Raw genomic sequence first — 22,684 nt, forward strand, 5'->3', positions numbered from 1 at the left:
TTTTTTGAGTTCACTAATCTGACTCTGAGGTATGCAACACAGTATGCAGGAGAGCTTCGCTGAGAAGTCACGGAAGGAAAAACTGTGATCTCCCAAAAATGTCCTTATTCAGACAATTTTGTCTCGTAAATAGGAAAATTTAGAGTTTATAATGGGGTGGTTTCCTTCAGTCAAAAGTACTACTTTTAGTCATTGAAATGGATAGAATGAGCAAAAAAAATTTACATGAATCCGGAAAATACTTTCATCTTCCCAAAAGTTTGTTTACTTTTTTTTAAATGTCCGATTTTGCAAACAAGGCGTGGTCTTGATGACATCACAAATGGTGCACTTTGGCGCATCTTTCTACCACGGTTCCACGTTATGATAATCAAGCAGCTAATTAAAATTGCGCTCTACGCTTGCTATCAACCATATCGTTGCCAATACACGTGAGTAAAGATGCGAATTAAATATTTCGTTCTGTGAATGGCATTTCATCATTTGAGATGTCACACGACAGAAGTGTCAACAATGAAAGCGCTACGAGTTCAGTAATTTTTTTAAAATATTAAATTTAAATAAATCATTTAAAAAACTGTCAGATCCTATGTTTTTAAGCATGCTCTTTCAGAAAAAAAATACTTATAAAGTTTTGGAAACGACCCCATTGCAATACTGCAAAGTTTAAATTCCTGAATTTCATTAGATGTACTTATGCATGCATGCCAGTATTTTATCATTCGGCAAAACTTAGTTTCATCCGGTAAATTACCCCCCCCCCCCCCCACCAAAAAAAAAAAACTTCTGTTCGTCCCCGACAGTGTAGTCTAACTTCCAGCCCGATTCTTAATTTTTGTTGATCTTTGCAAATAAAAAGGAACAGGTGGCCTTTGTTTGGCAATTAAAAAAATCCTTTCATCTTCTGACTACTTTTAAAAATCTGAATTAGTATTACCTTGAAAGCTTAAAAGTTCCTAAATGCAGCTCAGTGAAATCTTCATTTCCCTTAAAACAGTCATTCAAGAACTTGCATATGGACACAAACTTTTTTTTTTTTTTTTAAGTGGAGGTCTTCACACTGTACTGATTTCTTGACTGCAAAATCAAGTGGTGTTAAGCTAATACATCAAATTTCTTTTCAATCCATATTTTACTAAAGGTTTTTGAATAAAATGTGCAGTTTTTTTTTCTCTCTAAGAAATGCTTCTGGCGCTCACCTCTTTATAATTAAGTTTAATTGGCCCTTAATTAAGCAACTAAAGGTTGGATAACCTGTTGTAATGTAAACATTTTTGTTATAATTATATACCTGGTGGTAGGTTAAGAACACTCAGTCTTTCCAAAACTTAGATCTTATTCAACTTTTTCAGAAGCAGGAATGCCAATGAGATTTCTTGCAAAGCCCAGGATTGAATAAAATGCCCAAGATCGAGGAAGAAAATCTAAGATTATATAAACAAGAATTCTTGTTCACTTCTGAGATTCAAGCACTACCTTACTCAACTTTTCCAGAGGCCAGTGGGACTTTTTCGAAAACCCAAGATTGAATAAAATTCCCCTAGAGGAAGAAAATCCAAGATTATATATATATATATATATATATATATATATATATATATATTTGTGCAATTTCTACTATTGTAGTGTGTCAATTATTATAATCTTAAAAAATAAAAAATTGTGATTTTAAATACTAAAATTGATCTTAATTATTTCTTTAAAACAATTTCTTAAAACCCGGTGTAAAAACCGTATATGTATTGCAAAAAAAAAGTTGTCTTACTGCCTTGAATTGATAGTTATACAGATAGTGCAAGATAAAATGGAAAGTTATATAACTTGAAGAGAAAAATAACATCCAGAATCCACGCCCAGATCGATTTTTTTTTCTCTTATTATACTAACGCAAGCATGTGCTTGATCATTCTAGATTGCTTCGTCAAAAAACTATGCTATAGAGAAAATATTGCGCTCCATCGGTAAAATACACAATAAATGTATATTTTCAACGAATAAACCCAAAAACTTTAAACAAAATTCCAAAATCTTGCAGGAAAACCCAATTATTAAACCTCACTTTGAAAAAAAAAAGTTTCCATTTCATAAGCAGATAAGCGACAATCCAGAAATACAAATCATTGCAAAAAAGAAATATTTTTAAACTTATCTCCCGGCTCAGGCTTACTGTATTTTTGTGCCTTAGTGCCCTTTACCCCCCCCCCCCCCTTTTTTTTGAGTTTTTATTAATTTTTTGAATGCAAGACTGTAAAATGCATGCTTCTCAAGAAAATACAAACACATAAAAAATAACAGTAATTTACTTAACAACATATGACAGAAATGTATTTTTTTTTCTTTTCTTCTCCACATTCAACAAATTCATTCCATTCACATAATTCTTTTGAACAATATCAGCACATAGATATTTTAGGATTTAATCTACCTCTTATAAAATAAATTTTATGTTTTAAAAACACTGAATCTTTTTTTAGTAAAAATAATCACAGAACATAAAATAAAACACATAGCAAATAAATATCAAACTCTGAAAAACAAAAAGATAGTTGTTATACTACGATAAATCCCGTGATGATGAACAGATATATATTTAAAAGATGCTGCATGCACGTAGACGTTAGAATATGCAATAATGAACTACTACTAAGGTTTCCACTTATGTATTTTGAATTCATTTTGTGGTAATTAGAGGTGAAGAAAATTTTTATATTTTAAATTAAGTATGAATTTTGACATGAACAGCAATGTAACATTTCTAAAATACCGACAAATTTTATTGAATTTTGAAATTTAAGTCTAAAATGTGCATTCAGACTGAAAAAAACTGAAAACTTTTTCTCAGTGGAACTCAAAATACATCATAGGACAGTTCTCAAAAGGTGGGAGCAAACACAGACCTCAACTTTGAAGCTTCAACACCAAATAACTTTCATTTTAATTGACTCAAAAAATTTTGAGTTAAATAATAATACTGTATAGAGACAAGAATTGTCATAAATTATGGAAAAAATGCTCTTCAAATACCCTTAAAAAAATATTTTCTTTGCTAAAAGGCACAATTTTGGACTTTCAAAACGTTAACTAAGCAAATGTACCATCAAAAAAAAATTGTTTTTTAATTATTTCCAAACGTTTCAAAACAAAATTAAGGGTATGAATCTCAAACTGAATATTTTTTTTATAATATTTTCTACAAATTAAAAAATTAAAGACAGATTATTTATTCTGTAAAAATTTTAGAAAAAAAGGAAGTTGGAAGTTTCATGTATGTCCAAAAGTTACGATCTTGACAATGCTATTATTTGAGTACTAAATATATGATTTATGTGTTTTAAAGGTATTTTTTAATCCTCAAAATCAAATTTTAATCATTTTAAAGTGTTTTCGTATGTTTTTATGCAGTATCTTTGAAACAAAATCATTTTTCTTAAACATATATGTGAGATGTCCAAATTGCGTTACGATCTAGACGCCGATAATTCTGTCCATTTATTCAATATTATAATATGATCTTCTGTCTTTTAACCTTAATAAAAAAGGCTATTATAATGTTAATTTCTTTAATCCATTCGTATTTTGCACGATCAATACGTTATGCATTAAACATTACATAAATAACAGTAGAAACTCAAGTTATGATCGCAACGAGTAGTAAACAAAGGCGGCAAAAATCGCCAAGCAAACCCCGATTGGCGACAACTCACAGCGTACGATAAGCAAATGGTTACCAGAGAGGAATTCTGGTTTTCGCCAACAGCGTCGGTTTTGGCGACTTTATCACCTGCGCTGGCAAAATCGACGGGTTTTGAGCAATCACGATTGCTTATTGTTCTCACTTGACAGTCCTTGATGTTCCGGTTCCTTTTTCAGCTTGGACCAGGGCTGCAGCACCACCGTCCACCGGCGGCGGCGCGGCTGGTCCTGAGCACTGTCCCCCGGAATCCACTTTTGCTGGGCGGTGGCGTCTATGTCCCACACACGCATGCTCATACACAGTCGCCTACGCGCGCACGCCTTTACACACATACACACGCCTACGTGCACACACGTAAGCCTACACACACACGCACACAACTATATACACGTAAGCACCCAGGAGGAGGGACATGCTTGGGCGGGGGAGCCAATTCTAGAAACAATAACTCTAACCAGTAGAGTCTTGTCGCAACTCGTGATTGCGAAAAACATAATTTGAATTCAAAGTTTCGGAATTTTTTTTTTTTTTTTTCGGATTCTACGAAGCCATAACAAAATTTTATTATTTTAAGACCAGTATATAAGATCATTCATGTACTTTATAAATCCTCTATTTTTCATTGCAGAATTTTAAAATAGATAAAATTTTCATTGGAAAAGTTCAAAAACTAAAACTTTCATTATGATGATGTCCAAAATCTGTTACCTACTGGACAACTGTATGTCCAAAATCTGTTACCTACAGACCGATCATTAAATTTGCTATTTATTAATTTTTATAAATACCTGCAGTCTTTTTATGTTTGTTTATGATGTTCTAGATGTACATGCTATGCAATAAAAGCAAAATTGATTTCAAATTCCACAATTTTAAAAATGGCTCAAAAGCAACGTTTTTGTTCCCACCTTTTGAGAACTACCCCATAATTTCTACTCAAATGCAGTCAACTATCTCAAATCCCTCGACCTAAAATTTCAAAGTATCTAAAATCTTCACAATTTTGTAAGAAAAACAAACTTGGGGTGCAACGTAGAACCACCTCCTCGTGGTGCACCCTGGAAACGCTTAGCGGCTAAGTGATCTACAGTTTTCTTGTGCGCGGTCCAAGCCCCAATTTGCAATTAAATACTGAGTAGAAATTTAAGATGAAAACAAGATTAATATCAAAAAGAAGAAATTACTTTTCTTTTAGTCACTTTTAAGGCGTAAAAGTCTAAGTGTAACAAATTAACAGTCTACTGAAAATGTTTTTATGCTATGCATTTAGATGGGATTAATTTATAACAGTGAAATGTTTCACCATTTAGAATTTATCTATTTGTTTTAGGCGTTTGTGATTATATACAGTGGCTCCCAAAAGTCTTCGTACACCTACAACTTTCAACGAAATAGGCCCCAAATCAATGGTTAGAATTAATATTTCGGAATAGGTATTTAATTATAAGATCTATGATCAATTTTTAAGAAAACTGCATGAAAAGTTTTTGAAAAATATTAAAACTTAATTTTTTAAAAATCAAAAACCGAAAAGTGCCGGAAATTTTATCTCACAAAAGTCTTCGTACACTTTATAAAATGTCTATATATTATTGGCTAATCTAACTTTTGATTAAGTTATTAATTAGTAGAATATCATACAGTATTCATAACACCTTTTAAACATCTGGGAATAGATGTCATTCTTTTTCTTTCTTTTTTTATCGTAATTTCTGAGTAAGTGTTATACCTCACTTCGAGTATTACTTTTTCTAGCTCTATTTTCGTTTTAAAGCCCTATTTTCGTAATCTAGCCACCAGATATCTCTAAATACGTTACATTAAGTTACAATCTGGAGATTGAGGGGGTATTTTCTAAATTTTAGGACAATTTTCGAGGCACTAGACGCAAACGTTGAAAACCGTGTGCTTCTTATCGTTATCTTGATAAAAAACGAAGTTGTTTCCAATAACCAAATTTTTGGCTAAGAGTTCAAAATTGGTTTTTAAAACATTTAAAGGAACAGCATGATTCATTATTTCATCAAAAAATTACAAACTACCAAGTCCTGATGCTGATATGCACCCTCACACTAAAACACCTTCACCGTCCTGATTAACTGATCCAACTAAGTTCTTAACATTAAGTTCCTAATTTTTTCTTCTACTTACAGTTATAAAACAATTTAACCAAAAATGTAGAATTTATTTCTATCTGTAAGTAAGACATGATTTTAAACTGTTTTTAGCTTATTTATCATTGATTTTGGGACGAAAAGCGTAAGCTTTCTGTTTTTCGCACGACCAAGAAAACTTCTGCGGGAGGAGGTCCCATTTAATCCAGCTAATCAAAGAACTTGGCGAGCAATTTTAGTCGAAAATTAAATGTAAAATGTTTCATTTAACTCTGCAGAAACTTTTACAGTACTGAAATGTGTATTTTTCATAAATTTTTTAACTTTAAATCTACGATCACGTTTTGTCAATTTTGCCGGTTGACCTTTTCTTACCTTGTTTTCGGTTCGATTCCTTTCTTTAGGGTATTTTATCAAGCACTTTACTATACAAACAAATAAATTAACTAATTTAGAGACATTTCAAACCAATTTACCACTACTGTGAGAAAAAAAATTCAAATTTTGAATGGCGTTTGCAGTTTTTTACGAATACCAGCCATTTTACAGTAACAAGCAATATATTATGGAATAAATAAACCAAAAATTAAAGCCAAATGACTTATAAGGGTCAACACAATGCAAAAATAATAATAAAACGGCATATGATAATTTTAATCATGAATTTATTCGAAAATATTTGAGTGTACGATGACTTTTGTGGCGTGTTATTTCTCTGTCTCTTCGTTTTCTAACCCATTTCAAAAAGAAGATCCGACAATATTTTGAAAAAACCAATGGGTTATATTTAGAATGACATAGGAATGATGTGAAAAAATATTGGACTTGATATTCGAATTCAGTTTTGAGTTATTTTGGTTTTACTAAAAAATTTCAAAGTGTACGAACACTTTTGGGAGCCACTGTAGCTAAATAATGGTATTGAAAAATAAAACATGAGTCATTAGCAGTAAATAGATAGCCAACCAGAAATCCTCAAATTCTAAAATATGCAAACTGCTCGGTCGCAACGTGAGAGAGTTGACTGCATGTAATATTATTCCAAAGCAATAAATAATTTCAAACTTGAAGGCACAAGTGAAAATTAAAGTATTACTAAAATTTGTAAATATAAATGTTTAAAAAACATTTACAAGTAATTTCAAGCAGTGGGAGTATAAACAATTTGATTTTGTTTTTTCAATCAGCTTTTTGAACAATTTAATGACTAGATAATTATGTTAAAATTTAATAAATATAAGAAATCTAAAAACAAATAAGTATTTTTAATACAAAGAAACAATTAATAAAAATTACAAACCATAGTTGCATAAATAAAAATCAACAACATAAACATAAATTCAATCATTTAAATAAATAATAAGTATATCTGATTTATATATTCACAAATTTTATCACCCAAAAGAAATTTTATTTCTTTAAAATTGCACTTCATACTTAAGTGATATTCTAACCCAATAAATGAGTTAGGTACTATACAAACAAATGAAATGTTCAATTAGTAAGCTCCGTACTTCAATCTCCAGGGGCCCGATTCAAATTCAATACACTAATCAAAAATTTAAAACATTAAATTATTTTGAACCTAATTTGAAGATTTTATTAACTGCTACAATAGAATCAAATTCGAAATTGTTAATTACATGGGATGGGAAAAACTCGAAAAACATCTTTTGTAAATTCTACTAAAAGAAAACCTTTCCTCTTTGATTTTCCCTCTTATTATACATTTAGTCACCAGGAAACTGAAGTAAAGTAGAACCTAAATTATCCAAAACTCTTAACCGCAACCTTGTTTAACAGAAGTCTGTTTCCTAAAATTTTATTTTTTGTGTAAGTAAACAAGATCACTTTAAGATCACCACTGGCAGCTATTTTTACACTGCATCCATCTGTGCATTTCTACCACTTTTGTTTTTTGGTGGTTTCTTTTCTTTTTTTTCAAAATCATTAGTTAATTTTTAGAATGCTAAATAATTCTAACTTTTAAAATGTTACTGATTTTAAAAAGGGATCGAATGTGAAAGTAAAGTATTTTTTTATTAACTATGTATTTATGTTGAGTCAAATTATTAATAACGCATTAGAGAAAAGTCTTTAAGTGAACTACTACTCACTCCATTTGCACATGGTGACATTTTTGCACATATATTTGCACTTTGTCCCCAGAGTTTAAAAATGATATATATTTGAACATAAAAATAATCATTACGTATCCTAATATGTAGTATCAATTTTCTCAATAAATTTCTAGTCTTTAAAAAATGATTTATATGAGTTATAAGCACATTTTTTTTTTTTTTTTTGGTTTTAGAAAGTTCATACTTTATATTATGATACAAAAAAGTTCCTTATACTCAAAAATATCACAATGAGAAGACAAAATTTAAAATTCCGGGAATAAAGTGCAAATATAAGCATGAAAATGTCACCCCTTGCAAAAGGATTTAACACTATATTAATTCTCTTTAAATTTACGATTCAGATTTTGATTTGAGAGAAATTGTTTCCACCGTCTCCAAACAGCTATTAAGTGCTCACTTTTGTATAGAATTTTTGATTTACCGAAGGTTGCACGGTCTAGATCTTTTCGGTTAATCAAGGCAATACTGTAATTAGTTATCGGAGAAAAGACGGAATAATTTCCACGCAGAAGTGAGTTTATGGTGCTGTAAGGGTTAATTTGAAACTGGCCCCATCTAAAAAATAATGAGTGCAGTCTTTCTGTTCAATTCAATAAAAGAAAAACTATCAGTGTTCGTGTAGAAAGTAATTTGCTAGATGTAGTGAACTAAATGGTTAATAAATAAGCTTTCTTCCTGATAGATGAGTGCTCAGGTAAGGACATAACCCATTTTCTTACACTTATGAGTACAACACAAGAGCTAACAAGGAGAGCACCAGATATACTATAGATGTCGGGAATCTCATTGAAGAACCACACTTGCCAAAAGAATGCCAAGACGATGTCGGTCGCAGCTCTGACGATTGCCACGGGACTTGCGTGTTCTTGCTTCAATGCCAACGTCAAGAGCATCTGACCACAAAAACTGAAAATTCCCAGCAAAATAACGAGATATTGCTCCAACCCGCAGGAAGGAGCAGTGAAACTTCCAGTGGCAAACGTTAAAATAACAGTTTCTAGAATGGCAACCCAACCGAAATTGAACATAATTATGGCATGATGGACTCCAGTCATTTTTCTTATGACGACATATACGCTAGCTCCGAAAACTGTGGAACCTAAGGCTGCACCTATACCGTAATAGTGAGTTGTACCGTAGTGAACTAATTCATCTGCCAGAATCACGGGTAGCTTAGTAATTAGAACAATACCCAGCAGAGTTAAAAATACAGTAAATGCATGAAAGAAACCGCACGGTTCCTTCAGGAAAATACGGGCTAAAACAGCAACAAATACTGGAATGCTAAAAATTATTACAGAAGCATCAGCAATGGGGAGATAACGAAAAGCAACAAAACGTAAAAACAAACTGGTGGCTCCGACCAAGCCTCGGAACACCAACAGGTGCCTGACGGGCCTCGGTCCAAACGGTTCTTCTCTGCTGTATATCACAAGAGGAAGGGTAAATATCAAAATCCCCATGAACCTCAGAACAGCCAATTCACCTGGACTAATGTCTTTCACATATTTCACAATAACAGAAGACAGAGAGAAGAAGACACTTGACATTGACGAGTAGAATAGTCCTTTGTACAAACTAATGTTCTTTTTGAGACCACTAGGTTCTTTTTCATCTTTGGTCAGTTCGGAAGGATCGATGCCATTCACCTTGGTAATGTCTGTGTTATCACCTTCCTCAGGATATGTGTCATATTGACCATTGGATACCAAAGGTTGCTCTTGGTTTGTTGACTTTTTTCTTTGTAGCCAGGGAGACATCTTTGGATCATCACAGTTGATTCCCGTTTCTGAAGTGATGCTGCAAGAAAGGTTACCAACCTAACAAAAAAAAGGTACATGTACTACTATGCAAAAGCAACAGGAGCATTAACTATAAGAAATTTCAATCATAGAAATTGAATGAACTGGATTCATTTTTTATTTTTCATAAATCTATACTAATATTATAAAGAGAGAGAGAGAGAGCAGATTTTTGTATGTTTATATGTTCGAGGTAATCTCCGGAACCACTGCAACTATTTGAAAAATTCTTTCACTATATGAAAGGTGCATTCTTACTGAGTGACATTGGCCATAATTTGTGCATATATGTATTCATACTATTTTTTTTAACCAATAGTTTGTCTTCGCTACCAGTTTCTTTTTCATACTGTTCTGTTATATACCTTAAAACAAACCCCGATTGCCCTGTGTCCGAAATGACACACTGGTTCAAGGCTCTCTTCTAAATGAATGAGGGATGGGAACACAAGAAAAAAATAACACGATGCCAACATGAGAACAGCCAAAAGCTTTACATGTATTTCAGGCAGCAGAAGATAGGGTATACAGTCGGATCCTGACTTACGCGATGGATGGGGCTTTACAAGACCTATCGCGCTATTAACGCAAGTCGAAATTTTGCGTTATGGAACAATGTATGTTTCAAAATTTTTTATAAGCATACCCAATTATTTCAGACATGTGTTAACACCCCTCAAATTGTTTCAAACCATTTCCTAACTATATATTACCATATTTTTTTAATAAAGAACTGACTTTTTATTGTACTTAAGGAAAAGCATTACTATTTAACAAAAATTACTGTTATGAAGCACAAAATCAGTGATTAATGAGATACATGAATTAAAACAGCAGGGTATTTACATTAAGTACATAACCGCATTATAATAGCACTGAACAGTAGATATTGTAAACTTAATCGTACTTTTTTTAATGAAGATGATAGGGGTATTCCCTCACTGCATAAACTATTTCTGGACTGTTTAAGCCAATGAAAGAACAGCTTCCATTTTCATGATATTTGCATTTTGCTCAGACACTGCTGTTCGAGCTTCAGTATTAAAACTAAGTTCTGAACTTTTACGGATTTAGTTTTCTTCAATTATAATTGTATCAAAGATCAACTTATACCTAATTGTTGTGCTACTTTCAAAGCACTTCATAATTGTTTGAGCATTTTTTTACCTTTTCTTGCATCGTCGGAATTATTTATTTTATCAATCTTCATATGAGGTAGTGAAAAGCAAAGGGATGTAAGTGGACATTTTCACATTTTGAGTAAAACGCGTTTAAAGTTGCGTTCCTAGGTAGACTTTCATTAAAACATTTTTCTAAATCATGTTGCATAACAGCACCTACTAGAGTTACTAGTATTTTATAAAAAGCTACAAGGGAAAATTAAATTTGTCATTTAAGTAATATTCTAAACTTGAAGAGTAGATTATGATCCATGGTGCAGTTCTTGAAAAAAATAGAAAAAAGATTGGTATACTTACAGAGATGCAAGTATAAATTAATAAAATCAAAAAGTAAGGGGATGCTTTTGTTAAAAATTTAAAAAGTGTGAGGCAGCGGGTGCTAGTGTAAAAATTTAAAAATAGGGAATGCCACCCCCCTTACATTCCTCCTAGACTACAACACTAATCTTGACAAGACAAATTTGTTTTGTAGATGTTTAAAACTAGGTGTTGACTTGTAACCACATAAAAAACCTTTATAACAGACTGTGCAGATTGGGAGGTCAGTAGGTCATGATTTCTCCCCCCCCCTTTAACTGTCTAAAGCAAAGGTTCCCAAACCCACTTTTGGAGGGTCATTCTTCAGCATGAGCCCGTTCCCCTAAATTGATAGTCTGTATCTGCCCCTGGTGCTACCACTGAGCCAATGGCCTTTACTTATTTTTAAACACTGTATAAACATTATAAAACAGAAACCATTAAAAAAAAAAAGATTTTTTGCTTTTAAATATTACATTTCACAGCATTCTTCCTGGTTATAAATGAAACTAAAATTGGTTAGTTATTTAGTTAATTTTGAGATTTTCTTTTGACTGAGAAAAAAAAAGACTTGGGAGAAAAAAATTAAGGTGGGATCTCCACTCAAACTAAAATAACTACTCTCCATTTTTATAAAAAAAATAGTATCAATGGCTCCCAAGAAAAGTGGGATTTTTAAAACTGAAGTAGGAGTTAGTTTTTTTAATTTATTGCATGAACATTTTAAATAAATACTTGTGTGAACAAAGTATTTACACAATCATGTAGCACAAAACTTATTTAACAAGTATAATGTTGGGGGAAAAAAAACATTCTATTTATTTGCTAGAATAAATGAGCATCTAATTATTTTAAATTTAATTGATTAAGTTTTTTAAAAAAGAAAATGTAACATTAAAATCATTTCAGCTACATAAGATTCTTTTTTTTTTAATCAATCATTTACTAAAGGATGCTCGCGAATGGAGTTCTCTCCATTTTTATAAAAAAAAAATAGTATCAATGGCTCCCAAGAAAAATAAGTTCAAAAATGCAAGATTTCGCCAGCAAAATCAAAATGGGTCAAAAAAATATATTTTGCTTGGTGCTCTAGAAGCAGAAAGATAAGATTCTAAAGTTAAAAAAGGTGTTTGAGGGTTCAGTAAACTAAAGAACAAAGCTATTCTCAATTTTTTTATACCTGTTTCTTTGTGGATAAATTCCTATTCTTCTGTTCATAGACAGTAAGATGGATGAAAAATTATTGTGTACCATTCCATTTAAATTCACCATCTTCTTAAAGGAGGCATGAAAAACAGAAAAATTCGAGATGAGAAACTTAGCGATCTTTTTTGAATATATGTCCAATAATGGTGATCAGCAGCAGGGGCTCAGGATTCAGCCCCTGAAGCTCAGGGGGATAAAACATCAGCTCAGGGGGATAACACAAAAGGCTCAGGAAGCTTGAGCTTCCCTCAGAATTTTTACGGGGTCCAAATATGACTGAAAATTTGCTTAACAATTTTAACTTCTGCTTTTAACCCCATTTTTAAAGAGATTGCTAACTTAAGAGCTTGCTAAAGAAAAATGTTTGGAAAATTAAATAATAAAAGATGAAGACACATTTAATAAAATGTAGTCACAAGTTATTTTCAAATAATGGGGTTTGGTTAAACTCTTATAATGCATATTTGTGTCATTTAATTTCTTTTTTGAAGTGTCAAATCAGATTCAACATCTTACTACTTCTATTCATCGAGCATTGCAGTACAACGTATGTAACGTACGAAATTGTAATCTGTGGGGAAGGTGGAATAAACTTAACTTAATTCTGCTTAGTCACTTTTGTAAATACTATGTGAAGGAGTAATGAGTTTTGTTATAGTGATGTGGATCGTCTAAATACCCAGCGGGTAGGTAAATATTTTATGGGCTTTTACCCGGGTATTTATCCAAGGCCTGGGTAAATACCCAAAAACTGGGCATTTTACAAAAAAATGCAAAAAGTGAATGGGATTTTAAAAAAAATCTAGATATGAAAAAATTGGTAAAACTAATACATACATATGTATTACACAGTTTATAATATTTTTTATTGAAAGACTTGATGAAATTATAAAAGAAACATTGTGTGAACCAAAGAATCTTTCTTTTCAATGTCATAATTGGAGAAGTATAAGCAATTCAATGATTAACTTCGTGATTTCAAAATCACAATCTAGGTTATCATATCCAAAATGAAAAAAAAAAAAGGAAGCATGAGGGATGTTTGGAAGAATAAACTGAGAAGTTATTAAGACTATTATATTATTTATTTTATTGCTGTTTTAGTGATAACGTGGCAAATATAGAAACAATTTTCACATTAATAAGCAAAAAAAATCAAAATATTGTTTTCTGTTGCCTTGCTCATTTACATTTGCTAATAAATGCAGTAATTCATGATGAAAATTTATTCAAACTATTTTTAATGCACGCAATTAGTGATGTAGGGTGGGAAGGTAAATATTCTTTTGGGCATTTATCCGAACGCAGGGTAAATCCCATAGTAATTGCACATTTTGCAAAAAAAAAAAGGTGGTATCAAAAGATGATGATTTTCCTTTTAAAACATAAACCATAAATTGACAGACTAAAAATAATAAAAATTTATATATTATAATTTTTTTAATTAAAGGCTCAATGAAATCTAAGGCTTAAATTAAAAAATGAGATGCAGAATACGCCTGAACACTTGAACTAGGTTAGGAGAAGATTTCTGCAAAAGATTTAGGTAAACAAATATTAATAATAAATTGAGGCGACATTTTGTTACATTTTCATGTCATGCAGGGACATATTATTACTGGGTTAAAAAAGACTAGGACCTTAAATTGTTGTTTGTTTGTTTTTTGTAACCAGTTAAGCTTTTTACTTTTTGTAGAATGGTTTTTTATATCTGAAATTTGGCTATCAACATTGATTGGGCATATCCAGCACATTTAATGTGAATATCATATTAGATTGCTAAGTTGTTTCACACAATAATTCTTTAAATATGTGATCAAAATACAATTTTTGGGCAAAAATGTATTGTTTTGTATATGGTTGGTTATATACATAGTGGAATACATACAGAAAAGTATTTTAGTTAAATATAAATTTTTGAAATAAATACCCAGGGGTATTTACCCGGGTATATACCTGGGGTATTTACCCTAAAAATAAAAACCCGGGTATTTTACATCACTAGTTTTGTATCAATGTGCGTGAAATTTTTAAAAAAAATCTCCAAACAAAAGGGGAGGGGTGTTGTAATGAGACCAAGCTACCCCTATTTTCAAAAGCTGATCTATCCCTGATCAGCGGGAACAGCCCGCAAAAGGATTTTTTTTTTTTTGTGTGGAATTTTAGAAGAAGGTGCAGGAAGGTGCAATACTGCACTTTAGCATGGACCTTGCATAACACTACCAACTTTTTCATACGGAAGTTTTTATGTGACAAGAATTATCGGCAATTTTTCAAAATTGTTTAGCTACTAAGATTTTTTTTTGAACTACACAGAAAAATATTACCAAGTACTTATTAATTACAGCTAATAAATATTCATATTTACGCATTACCAATATTGCAGTAAACACAAATTGGTTAGATTAAACTTCCTTTAGTACAGTAAAAAACATCAGTCCTGTCCAAAATCCAACTTTGGTTTCCAACAACTTAGAATAGGAACTGGTTTTTCATCAATTCAGACTGCATTTGAAAATAAATACACACACACAACTTCAAAGCAACATTGAGAATTCCATCAATTAAATAAATTGAATCTACAGTTATATGAATTAAAAAAAAAAAACAGGAGCAGAAAGCCAATCAGTAGGTATGCACTAAAAACCTAATTTAAAGTGTTAATAAAATATTTTACATCATGTTCTATTTTTTAATGATTTTCTCGAGATCAATGCAGGTTTTTGATAGTTTTTAATAGCTTAATCTAGCTCTTGAATTTTGGATGCTTGTCTGGTCAAAAATTAGTCTTCGATGTCAAAATGCTAACCCTTTACACAAGAAATATACAACTTTATGTTGTAAAAAGCTGAAACATGATTATGTTCTAGTTTAATTGAATACAGCACAAATGTCTCTTAAGATTTTCTTGACTTAGTATAAAATACATCTAATTAATACACGTGAATTGCAGATACACAACTTACCTGTCGTATTCTAGTACGCAGGAGAGAGTTGAAACTAATTGTTTTGGGGAATTCATGAGATATGATCTTCCCCAACTCTTAAAAGGTCAAGAGAAATATATAAAACGTCTTCTTATGGCATATAAATACATTTCTAAACTCATAAAAGCACCTGTCAAAATCGAACAGACGGAACTACTGTGTCAGTTTGTTATCTCTGGTATCCAATCCGCACCTATTCCTATCTAGGCAACGACATACGAAACGTAAACAATACTCACCAAGGAAGTTAAAGGCTTTTCTATAGGTGTCGCTGATGGACGTTGAGTTTCTGGAAAAAAAAACAACCTAAAATTAGAAATTGCCTGAACTGTTTTAAAGGAAATTGAATAATAACTACTTTTAATGAGTATTTTCAATGTATAAAAGGAGAAACACTTCGGATTTACATTGAGTAAATTGCAAACGCTTTGGTACTGCCTGCATAAGACAAGCATTGTAATCGATTTCCTGCACTCACGCGTCTTACAGTTTAAGAGGTTTGAAAAGAATTACTTATACAGCGGACATTAATTCTTTTATTGAAATATATTTCCAATTTTGAAACATTAAAAAAAACTGCTCGTTCCAAAAGGCACAAGATAATATTGATAAAAAATTTCAAAAAAAAAAAAAAAAAACCTTTAACTCTACTTAAGTTAACCAGACAATAAAACGTTTAAATTATTTAACTATTAAAAATAGTTCTATACAGTTATCAGTTCATATGCGCAGTCAAAACTACAATGAAGTAAAAATCAACCTTGAAAACTGTTTTCTATGGTAAAAAAAATTTGTTCCCTCAGAGAATTTATAAATTCATCCCTTTCTATATAAAAATGTAGTTTTACATTTGTTTTTAACACGCTTTTATTAGCTTCACCTGTATGTATGTATATATGTATCTTGTAACGAAGTCTTGCAGCTCAAATTTCGCCCACTTCCTGCAATCGGATTCTTTTGAAATTTGGCACGCGACCTCAGACCCGATGACAATGAAATATTCTATAATCAAATTAATTAATTAACTCTTTTAATTGTGAGTTTCCTCCAATTTTAATCAATATTTTGGCATAAATCCAACAATGTAAAAAAGGAAAAATTTAAAAAAATACATTAAAAAGTACTCGCAAAAATTATTTAAAAATATCTACAAAAACCTTTTAATTTTTCTGCATTAGACAAAATTTGTTCCAATGTTCCAAGGTAATTAGAACATGAAATATAACTGTTTTTAACTAATTTCATGCCAAAATTTAGGTAAGCCTTCAATTGGAAATTCATTGCTGATGAGACCATTGTTGAAAAAAACTTTTATTCAAATGCATCTCAAATTTTCAAAGTAATATAAATATGATTTCCGCAAACATACATCGATGACTCACAGAGTAGCTTCTCATCGGGGTGCCCTTGTCTTAACTTTAAGATATTACCTCGCACTCGTTTCATAAATAATTTCGTCAATTAAGTCCCAATCTGATTCAAATTTTCATATACCGCACAAAAAAAAAAAAAAAAACTTTGCCTGATAATTCTCCAACAAAAGACTAAAAAACAGAAAAATAAAATAATAGTTTAAAAAACTTAAAAAAAACACGCTTTCGTAGCAAAATGAACTAAAAAAATTAATTTTTGGATGATAGTAGTTGAACAATCACTTAATTTTAATGTAATACAAAAAAGCGGGGGGACTTCTTATCAGTTGTCTTGAATTTCTTCCATTTGTTGTCCAAGCAAAAATGTAAATAGACAGCACTCCAAGCTTTTTTGTATTACATTAAAATTAAGTGATTGGTCAACTACTATCATCCAAAGATTATTTTTCACTTTTTAGTTCATTTTGCTACGAAAGCGTGTTTTTTTTAGTTTTTTAAACTATTATTTTTAGTTAAGATTCAACTAACACATTCACACTTCAAGCTATTTACATTGAGAATGGCAGTTTAACCATTTGAGAAGTTGCCTAATAGAAGAGTACTTCAAAACTTTGCAAATTTGGCAAAAGAAACATTCACTTCTGGTGGAAATTTTTGTTTGAAAGTAGACATGAGTGCTTCTATGCAAAAAAAAAAAAAAAAAAAAAAAAAAAAAAAAAATCAGAAATGTTTGTTAAGGTTTCATTTAATCAAGTTTTCGTTTTCTCCGAAAATCGTTGGAAAACATTTTATTCTGTTCAACGTTTCTCAAAATAATAATAATAATAATTGTTGTTACCTAAGTTGTAATATTCACCTCAGGATGTGATGTCTGCTCAGAAGACACTTTTTACTAACAAGCCATCCTCATTTTTTTAGAATAGTAGTGCAACAATATATTTCTTTAAATGAAACGCAATAAGTTTCAGATTATGATAGATTTGTGAAAAAGATAATATTATCGCTTCATTTCAAGAATTATTCTAGAAATTTAGTTAACTAATTGAGATATTTCTGGAAATGATAAGTATTCAGAAATTGTGATTATCTTATCAGTATCAATCGCGCGAGTAATCTTTCATCCATTGTTTTAAAACTACTTTTCAACTGTGTTCTACACCATCTAAGATAAGCCCGCTAAAACACTTTAGAAATATGAGCGGCAACGTGATTTTCGTTCTTCTCATTCGGACAAAATCATTCTTTTTCTTTTCACAAAGATGACGATAAGATAAATATGATATCACTTAAAGCTATCTAAAGAAGATATATGTGGAAAATATTTGAAGCCATGACCGATATAGAGCTCATTCAAATCTCTCTACTTTTATTAGCTTATAAAAGATGTTAAAAATAGTTCGGCCCAAATTTATATGTTTCGCTCCAAAAAAAGTTTGTGTTTTGATAAATGTTTAAATGCAATCATTTGTTTCTTAATTAATTTTTATTTTTGAGCAATCACGATTGCTCATTGTTTTCACGTGACTATGGTTGATGTTCTATCCTTTTTGAGGTCCACAAGTCTCCTCGCTCGGGTGCTCCTCCTCAGTGGTGGCGGGGGTAGACTTTTCTGACCCCTCGTCTCCCGAAATCGACTTGATTTGAACTCAGCACTTTCGACTGTGTTTTTAGACAAAAGCAGAATTCAGTCCCTGACATTTGCTTCAGTTTTAACATCTTGCAATCAAATAATGTATCTTGCAGTTATGATTGCGATGAGCGCCGTTTGTAGAAACAAGAAACCCAACTAGTAGACATTGTTGCAAAGAAAGAAAGAAACCGGCTTTCTTCTCGGGAATATACCGCACTGGTATTTTTGGAAAGTAAATTTCCGGGAATTTTCCCGTAGTCGAAAGACATGGAATTTTTTTTTTTTTTTTTTTTTTTTAATCTTAAGATTCTTGTTTAAATGCTTTTTACTGTTGTAAATGTAAAATACGTAACTATTTTCGTAAACTTTCAAATGAAATAAAATGTGAGGCGAATATTATCGCTACCCTTGCAGTAAACTGTCGCAAAAAGTATAATAGGATATTTGTATTTGAACCAGTCGCCACTGTGGTAATCAAGCCCTGATTATAAAGCGAGCACTTTCAAACTACGACGCATTCACATATTGATCTTATATGTTCTCCATCTGGTTATAAACAAAGATTTAGTACTCATGCCTGCGAAGTGATAATTGATTTGCAAACGACTGTATCACCATAAATGTATGAACAGCTTTAATACATTAGCCATCCATTTACTTTTACGACTCGGCACTTGGCTGCGCAAACATACGATTGTCATAACATTCAAAAATAAATATTGGGACAATTTCAGAGTTTTGCGTACTTTACTTGACTGCAAAAGAGAAAACCTGCAGCGGAACTAAGTAAATCTTTTCAGTTTCTCAGAAAACCACGTGTTTTGGTTTCGAATTATTAAATTTGACGACAGAAAAGCTTTCGGCCTGCTGTTATTATATTATTTTGATATAATTATAAATAATACGATCATCTGTAGAAAGAAAAACTCAAATAAATATGTACTTTTTAACTAATTTTTCAAGTATAAATTTCAAAAAGCAAGTGCGGATCTAAGGCCGCACTTCTCTCAATCCTATCTTAAGCCACTACTTTTACAGGCGGCAACCTCTGGGAAGAATAAATCAGGGAATTTTCATAGAACAATTATTTTCAAAAAAAAGAAAATGTTGTGAGTTTTTCAAATTTGAGCCTTGCCTAATATTTTGGAGATCATATCAAGTAGTTTTAGCAATCATATCACAATACTTTACCATTTTTTAAAGATTTCTAATCAACGTAATATTCATGTCCATAAAAAAAAAATCCGCAGCAACAAATTAAATAATCAAGTGAAAGAACAAATATCTGTATCTCAGAGTCAGAAGAACGTAAGTCTCATTATGATAATTTTACAGAAGAGAGGAAACACTTTTTCTGGTGCATTCAAAGGATGGGAAGCTCACTCTTTTAACCCTGGTAAAAAACTGACGTTTTTAAAAAATAATTACGTTCATATGGCTCGATGCAGCGAATAGGCTTATTTAATTCGCTTCTTGATTATCATGACGTGACAACGCGGTAGACAGATGCGCCAAAGTACATCATTTGTGACGTCATAAAGACCACGCCTTATTTTAAAAATCGGACAGTTCAAAAAAAAAAAAAAAATTAAAAATTAAGCGTTGGGAAATGAAAGTTTTTTCTCGCTACATGTTTTTTTTTTATTCTATCAATTTCAATGACTAAAAACAGTGTTTTTTACTGAAGGAAGGAACCCTATTGTAAAATGTCTTAAATGCAAAAAGAACCCTTTGCCAAAAAAAAAAAAAAAAAAAAGAAAAATCGCGATCGTAGAAACGAACCATTTTTAAGATGCAAAAACGTCAGGAATCATTATTTTTTCCCATAATTGAAATTTTCCTCTCTAAAATGAACAAATGAAAAAAAATATATATATGGGTACAAAATCAAGATAACGCCCACTAGGGACTCCAGAAAAGGTTGCCACTTTTGGCGACTGGGACTTTATTCTTAGGTAACCGTTTTCATTGACATAGTCGCACGTCGGCGACTGGTGAGCGCTAATCTAGAGCTTCAATAAAAACTTTTACTTCTTATTTTTGTCTGAACTAAAATTACTATAAAACTACGTATTGCGTTTGAGAAAAATCACTTCTATGTTTAAGTAATATGTCATAGTTAAAGGCTAAAAAATGGTATACACTCTCACCTGTTTCCGTGCGGTAGATAGGGACAGCATAAAAAAATCTCATAAAAAAAAAGTCGCTCAAAATTACACTATTAAGCACTCATTTTAAAGATAACTTAGTCAATAGAGTTCCCAATTTGTGTGAAATTCTCGCAACTCGCATTAAAAAAAATCGCACAGGAAAAAAAAGACCACACAAAAACACGTTTGAGTGTATATTTAAAATTCATTCTAACATTCCAAAATTCTCCTAAGCGAACAATTGGAAGTAAGAAGAAAATTTTCTGTAAGATTGCGAAAATAATTTCAACACCTATGACATATGAAAAGCCTAATCCTTTAATGCTATTGCTCAATACTTTATAAAAAAGATAGGAGAAAGCAAGCATCATCCTAAAATGAATACTTCTCTCAAAAAGATTAGAAAAATTTTCCCAATACCCTTAAGTATGTTTTAAAAGCTAATAAATGTTTGCCTTTGAGATGTAGCTATAAAACATCATTTTTGGCTTAAAAATAATTAACCACATACACCATCTTTCAGTTGATTGCTTTAAATCCATAATTATCCGGATAACTTACCTTTTTTCCTCGATTAGGTGTCATGGTCTTTTATCTGTCACTAAAATAGTGATTGAATTACCTTCCCCAATTTTATTTATCCATTTAACACTTTATCTGAAAGACACGTGAAGAACTTTGCACCCAAGATAGTATTTCTCACAATCGATTCAAATGAGAAGCCATTTACAGATATGCCCGGAAAAGCAGTACTTAAAATTGATTCTTAGATAAAGTGTCTTGCAACGCGCTAAATATATTAGATGAAGTCGCTTTGCTAGACCAAAAAAATTATTGCGATAAGTTCTAAAAAATGTTTTATAGCAAATACTTAAGTCTCTATCCCAATTTAGAGCATAATTGTTGAAGGATTTTCCCCATATAATTTTTTTTCCGTGTCATCAAATTAACGAAAAAAAAAATCCCTCACCCTGACCCCATCTTAGGTTTTTATGCAACTTTCGGAAATCGTTGACTAAATCTATAATTTACAGACAACTATCAGTTACTCAAAGTCCCGGACTGGCTAAAATCTTCAAGGTATTGGTAGTACGAGTTATAGCACACTTCCACAAGCCTTCTATTTAGAGTGTGGGATCCAACGGAAACTTTGAAATAAAGGAATTTTCGAGTTATAAGTTTTTGTGTCACCGTGAATTGACTGCAAATATATTTTTTGATTATCATTCATGATTAATGAGTAATTAATTTTTTTAATTGAAAAAAAGGAAACAAAACTTTTTTTTTCATTTGCCGGCTGTGCTTTAAAATGTGATAGTTTTAGTTTTATGGCTTCTAATACAACCAAACATTTTCAGAATGGGACCATGGTGGAATCGGCAGTTAATAAAAGTTCCTCATGCAAATATTGCAAAAAAGTTTCTTGTATTCTTTTCTGTACCTGCTACTTCCTTAATGGTCCTACTGGAAAAAATTTTTGACGCACTCATTGAAATAAATTTAAAATCCGATTTTTAGAGAATTTCAAAACTCTTATCTTAAAAAGTTAAAGTTTTTAAATTTTGTGAAAAAAAATAAAAATCTCGAAAAGTATTAGCTCTACATGTAAAATTAAAAGCCCTGTGATTCTCCTTAGATTGTACTAGTATTCATGTCTGTAAATCTCGTAAAGCTTGAGTTACAACATTTCAAAGCAAATTTTAGCAAAAATTTTTTCTAGATTATTTGCTGTAACTGCTGATCTCTTCCTGGTCAAGCTTTAAAAGTTTTTGGGTGTGTTCACCAAAATACGTTTAAAATAAATAAAGAAGAAAAAAAATGACTTACTAAAAAAGAAAAAAAGACTTATCAAAAAAAATAAATTATTTTTTAAAATTGCGATTTTTTCTTTTTTACTAAAAGAGGTCAAGTAACAAATCAACTTAAGGTGCGTGCATTCAAAGCTGTTTGAAAGGTGCTATAGCAGAACTCACATAGAACTTTGAGATGTAATATTTTAAACCACTGCCGGCAAGTAAAAAATAAGATTTTTTTAACGAGTTACAAAAATTGCTCATCAATTACGTACGACAGATATTTTTTAAAGAAACTATATCTACATGAATT

General features: G+C 31.3%; 1 protein-coding gene across 1 annotated transcript; it reads right to left on the bottom strand.

The window, feature by feature from the left end:
* Nucleotides 1-6,858: 6,858 nt before the first annotated feature.
* LOC129228628 (solute carrier family 35 member G1-like) lies at nt 6,859-21,163 on the bottom strand. The gene is made up of 2 exons (XM_054863310.1): nt 21,140-21,163; nt 6,859-9,772 (listed from the first exon to the last, which is right to left on the bottom strand). Exons 1-2 carry the CDS (start codon nt 21,161-21,163, stop codon nt 8,600-8,602), a joined length of 1,197 nt encoding a protein of 398 aa, XP_054719285.1. The 3' UTR covers nt 6,859-8,599.
* Between the last annotated feature and the right edge of the window lie 1,521 nt (nt 21,164-22,684).

The sequence above is a fragment of the Uloborus diversus genome, chromosome 8 (assembly GCF_026930045.1).
Source record: "Uloborus diversus isolate 005 chromosome 8, Udiv.v.3.1, whole genome shotgun sequence".
NCBI classification, from domain to species: Eukaryota; Metazoa; Arthropoda; class Arachnida; order Araneae; family Uloboridae; genus Uloborus; species Uloborus diversus.

Bases quoted from the DNA above. Each gene is read 5' to 3' on its own strand.
- LOC129228628 (XM_054863310.1), bottom strand. From the start codon at position 21,163: ATGACACCTAATCGAGGAAAAAAG. The intron at 9,773-21,139 runs GTAAGTTATCCG...TTTTTTTGTTAG, and splicing joins CACCTAATCGAGGAAAAAAG to GTTGGTAACCTTTCTTGCAG.